General features: G+C 52.2%; 1 protein-coding gene across 1 annotated transcript in view; it reads right to left on the bottom strand.

Moving 5' to 3' along the window:
• The window catches only part of LOC119278582 (acetyl-CoA carboxylase 1-like), a 12,246-nt gene extending 8,889 nt beyond the window's left edge, over positions 1–3,357 (bottom strand). The window contains exons 1-7 of the mRNA XM_037559911.1: positions 3,141–3,357; positions 1,876–2,220; positions 1,551–1,757; positions 1,296–1,454; positions 1,032–1,124; positions 796–891; positions 40–307 (exon numbers count right to left, since the gene is read on the bottom strand). Of these exons, the coding sequence (XP_037415808.1) occupies positions 40–307; positions 796–891; positions 1,032–1,124; positions 1,296–1,454; positions 1,551–1,757; positions 1,876–2,196 (1,144 nt within the window). The 5' untranslated portion in view covers positions 2,197–2,220; positions 3,141–3,357. The remainder of the gene's footprint in view (positions 1–39; positions 308–795; positions 892–1,031; positions 1,125–1,295; positions 1,455–1,550; positions 1,758–1,875; positions 2,221–3,140) is intronic.
• Between the last annotated feature and the right edge of the window lie 1,660 nt (positions 3,358–5,017).

The following is a 5,017-nucleotide window of genomic DNA, read 5'->3' on the forward strand; positions in this document are numbered from 1 at the left end:
GATAATATCATCAACCATCAAGTTGGAAAACTGGCCTACCTGGAATGTTGTAGAGTGGTATGCCCATTCCTACTACAACTTGAGATGCAGGTAAGTTTATTTCAGCAATCCATTCGGTCACAGGGTGTTCTACCTGCAACCTTGGATTAAGCTCCAGGAAATAGTATTCGCCTGTTTCCATGCTGTACAGATATTCCACTGTAGCAGCACCCTGATATTGCACACATTTAGCTAGTCGCCTTGCCGCCTGCTCAAGCTCTTTAATTGTTTCTGGAGGAGCAACTGTAATTGGTCCCTCCTCAATGATCTGTTTCACAAGTATATATATGGTGAGAAGTAAAAGATATATAATTTTGCTAAGACTTCTCTGCTATTATCTGTCTTGCATTAGTTAATTTTTGTGGTTATAAAATAATCTGTAATACAGTCACTAGACTTTTCAATATTCTGAGCTCAAAAACTTCCAAGTGCGACACATATATATCTGGAAGAAAAAGTTTGTTCTTGAATTCAAAATGCAACATTAAACTATTTAGTACAGTATAAGTATAAGTGTATAACTAACAGTAATAAATGATGTCATTTAAGAAAATGCTAAGACATAAATTTTGTATAGCTCCTGCAACATTTTGCACTTTGCTAAACAGTACTATATGATTGCTACATCGTCCAATGAAGTTTTTATTCCCTGAAGCTGTAGAACTTCTACCAGTACTCACTACACAAATGTTTGGCTGAGACTAATTCCAACAAAACTGATATTGAACAGCCCAATGCTTCAGGAGAATAACTAACCTTTTGATGCCTTCTTTGAACACTACAGTCTCGACTGTGCAGTGCTGCCACGTTGCCATGCTTGTCACAGAGCAATTGAACCTCTAGATGTCGACTCTACAATGAAAGAACAGAAAGGCAAGATTTTAGCTAAATGAACTATATCAGTACAGAAGATGCACTCGCTGAATACTGAACATGAGTAACAGAAAGATACAACAGAAAATAATAGCTGTTATCAGTTTATCACGTATCACCTGAGATGCCACCTTCATAATAAATATAGGCGATCCGGGGACTTCTCCTTGCACTTGCTTAAACAATGCTCTGACCTCATCATCATTGTGTACCTATAAAACCATTTGATGACATAAAAAACATCTTTGGTTAACATACAATATTTGCAGAAAACTTGGACTTCATTTTAAATGGACAGTGGAAATTTACATGTAATTGTTGCGAGTAGAGCATTCCATATAACTGTGGTAGAGATAAATTAAAAAGATGAAAAGAATACCAACCTTCCTTATTCCTTTACCACCCCCACCCCATGATGCCTTGATCATTGCAGGATACCCCACCACCTGACAACTAGCGACTGCTTCGTCTGTAGTTGAAACACAAGCTTTCTTATAGATCTCCTCAGGTATTGAGTGGCAGGTTTCTTGCGGAACTTTCACCTACAGCGCGTATTGATTTAGTTTCGAGAAATATGCAGTGCTGGAGAGAAAAACACAGGAGAAAAACCATAAAGAAATATGACAAGGTATACATACATGTGACCCGCTCCATGGAAGAGTTGGAACTCCTGCTGCTTGTGCGATAAGAGAAGAACCAATCTTATCACCTAGTGCCCCCATCGCGGCTGACGGTGGCCCAAGAAAAATGATTCCCTTTTCCATGAGCGCATCTGGAAGTTCTGGGTTCTCAGAAGCATGACCCCAGCCAGGCCAAACTGCAGAAACCCGAGTTCTCTCTGCTATCTGCGACATGACACATGCAGGTGAATTGCAGACATTAATAACTGTAGTCAAGTCTCCAGCATAATGAACATGGTAATCCATAAGTACTAGGTGAAAAAGGATGATCAACTGCACTAACCTCCACTATGAGCTGTACATTTGCATAGTTGTTATTATTCGTCCCACCAGGAACTTCTAAGAACTGGTCGGCGATTCTTATGTGCTCCGCATTAATCCTGAGGTCCTCTGGAGTCGCCATAGCCACCAAGAGAATGGCCTTCTCGTTCCCAAAGGTCTCCAAGGCCCAGGTGCGGATGCTGCGCATGAACTTGACCGCAGCCATCCCATTGTTGGCAACCAGCACGCTGTGTATCGGCGAGTCGCCCCCGAGCGCTTTACAGAACTCTTCAACCGAGGACATCCTGTTGGGCGTCCCGTTTATCTGGTCAGATTCCACCATTATTGCCCCCTCCGACCTTCAGCACTGGGAAAAGCAAAAGAACAAGTCTGTCTGTTAGCGCATCAATCATTTATGTCCGATTAGCGTAGAATTGCAGCACTGGGAAAAGCAAAAGAACAAGTCCGTCTGTTAGCGCATCAATCATTTATGCCCGATTAGCGTAGAATTGCAGCACTGGGATGTTTCTTTTCGGTTTGGCATGTGTGTGCCCTTTTTCTGTACCAGATGCTAAAATGGTACAGAAAACAACAACATGGTGGCACTAATTAACGACTACCTAAATCGGGAAATTCCTCCAGCAACAGTGCCACGGGAAAGTGCACAATTCGCAGCAGTGAGCTGATAGTCAACAGCCAGCAAGACCACACAACAGATCACGTTAAAAATACGTGAAAAAACGTTGAAGCAGGCCAGCACAAGGAAGTAAAGAGGGAACTGGACTTGAATTCCGACATTCAGCACAAGGAAGTAAGCAACAAGTATACCCAAAACCCGGCCAGTCGCGCACGCCCACCACCCGCTCGACGTAATGCCAGACGGCGCGAACCCGCCAATCCGGCGACGGCACGGGTCGACTGCTAGCAGGATCTCGCCTCGCGTCCGCTCCGCGTGTAGGAACTAGCTGGAGCACTCGGAATCTCACGCCGCGCGCGCGCACGGGAAAGCGGTGGTATCTGGTTCCGTGCCGCTTAGAATCAGCAGGGAGGCCCTGCGCTGCGCTGCTCGGATTGGGGCCTGGGGGCAGCGGAACCGCGGTCGATTTGAGGCCGGCGTGGGCGGAGAGGCTAGCGCGCACCGGGGCACGGGCGGGTCAAGCACGAGTCCATGGCGGGTCCGGCCCAGTCAATCGCCCGCGCGCATAGGCGGAGGCAGCAGAAATCGGAGGACGCGACGCGAGCAGAAGCAGGGGCGCAGCAAGGGCAGGGGGGTGACGGGGAGCATACCGCGAGTCCGCCCGGAGGCGCGCCGCGAAGCCGTTCGACGGAATGCCGCGGCGCGGACAGATGGAGATCCAGGAGACGCAGGCAGGCAGGCAGCGGCGGCGGCGGAGGCAACGAGGAATTGCGTGCTATAAATGCGCGCCGCGTCGCCGAGGCCGCTGCTGCTGCTGGGGCTGCTGCTGCGTTGTGGTTGGGGCGATGAAATGCGTGCATTCATGGAGGAGTTGGGGGTGGGGTGGGGCGGGGCAGGTGGGGGGTGTGGTCTAGGCGGGGACGACGGGTAGTTGGGCCTCATGGCCCTGCTTGGTTGGGCGGACGGATGGGTGTGCCGTTGCACCTGTCTCTCCGGCGTGTCCGTCTGCCTTGGGTAGGTAGGGCCCCCAACGCCTGCCGCTCCGGTGGCGTGCCCCACTTCGGCTCCGCTCCCGTCCCCGTCCCCGTCCGGCCGCCCCGTGGTCGTCGGCCAAGCCACCGCGGCGTCTTGTGCCGCCTTGCTGACTCCCGTTTGTTCGTTACCGTCGTAACTCGGACCGGATCATCCCCATGTTCTCTACCTAATCAGCCCAAGTGTATGGACGTACACGCGCAATGCCACACATTCTTTTTCCCCCTTGAAGAAAATAGTTGTGCTTCGCGCGTCATGGATGGATGGATGGATGTTGTGTCTCGCATAGGTCCGGACGGTTTTGACGCCGACATCTCGAATCGTAGCTGCGGGGGGTGTTTATTTTGGTTTCCGTGTGATGTGTTCGGTGATGAAACATGCTGTGCTCTCATGTCACTGGTTGCGCCCCAAGGGCATGTCATGTTTTTTTTAGAAAAGGAAGATGACTCCCGGTCTTTACATCTGTGCGATGCATACGGTCATTTTATTAATTATTCTCACAAGACCTTACAAAGTCATACAACAGCAAGACTAAAGCCACTGTCTAAGCAACGACTGTCGCTACACCTGCCACGAGTCCATCTTCAGAGCTGTACTGTTGCATCTACCTTGCCAGGTCTCTCTGCCATCGACGCCACCATGACGACAGACAGCGTCGTCCTCCTGCGCGAGTCCATCCTCCCACATCGAACTCCGAATCTGCATTGCGCCACGTTGTCAAGATCCGTCGCCATCAATGTATGGATGAAGCACCGCTCCACCAAAGAAACCGTCCGCTGGTCCCGCGAAGCAAGGCGCAGCACCAAGTAGAAGGCCGAAGTCGCACCGCCACCACGCCACCACGCCACCAGCAGCCCCGCCTCCAAGAGCTGTTCCCAGGCGCCGCCTTCAAGAAGGAACACGACACCAGGGTGTCGTCAACGCCCAGAATAGGAGAACAAAAGCTTTCGCCATAGCTCAAGGAGGAGGCGGAAGGGAGATGGTCCACCCCAAAGACTCCAGGAAGGGGATCGGCGCCAAAGGCGTCGATTTTGGGGAGGCCGCCGCGCCAGCCAGGGGTTTCCCCCGGACCCTCACCCGCACGCCAGATCCGCCAGACCGACAATAGGGGACGCCAAAAGCAGCCGCCAAAGACCGGTGCCAGCACGGATCGGGACATATCGGAGCAGGGGCGGATCTTCTACATGGAGCCATGACGGATTGCGAGGAGCCGCCACCGCGCCAGCGTCCGCGGCCCCCACGCCGCCCCGCGCGGCCGTGGGAGGCTGTCCACCAGAGCCCGCCGGCTGCACCGCGCCCATCGGCCGGGGCCGCTGCCCCGGGGAACCAAGGCCCTCCAAAAGAGAGAAGGCGCCAGATCCCGCCGCCACCATCATTGGGGCCGAGCATCCGCGCCTCGGAGGCCCTCAGGCGGCGGCGGAGGAAGGGGAGGAGAGGGGGAAACGCGGCAGTGGCGCTAGGGAGGGGAGGAGAGGGGCATGTCATGCTTTGTTGA

The sequence above is a fragment of the Triticum dicoccoides genome, chromosome 3B (assembly GCF_002162155.2).
Source record: "Triticum dicoccoides isolate Atlit2015 ecotype Zavitan chromosome 3B, WEW_v2.0, whole genome shotgun sequence".
Taxonomy (NCBI): Eukaryota; Viridiplantae; Streptophyta; class Magnoliopsida; order Poales; family Poaceae; genus Triticum; species Triticum dicoccoides.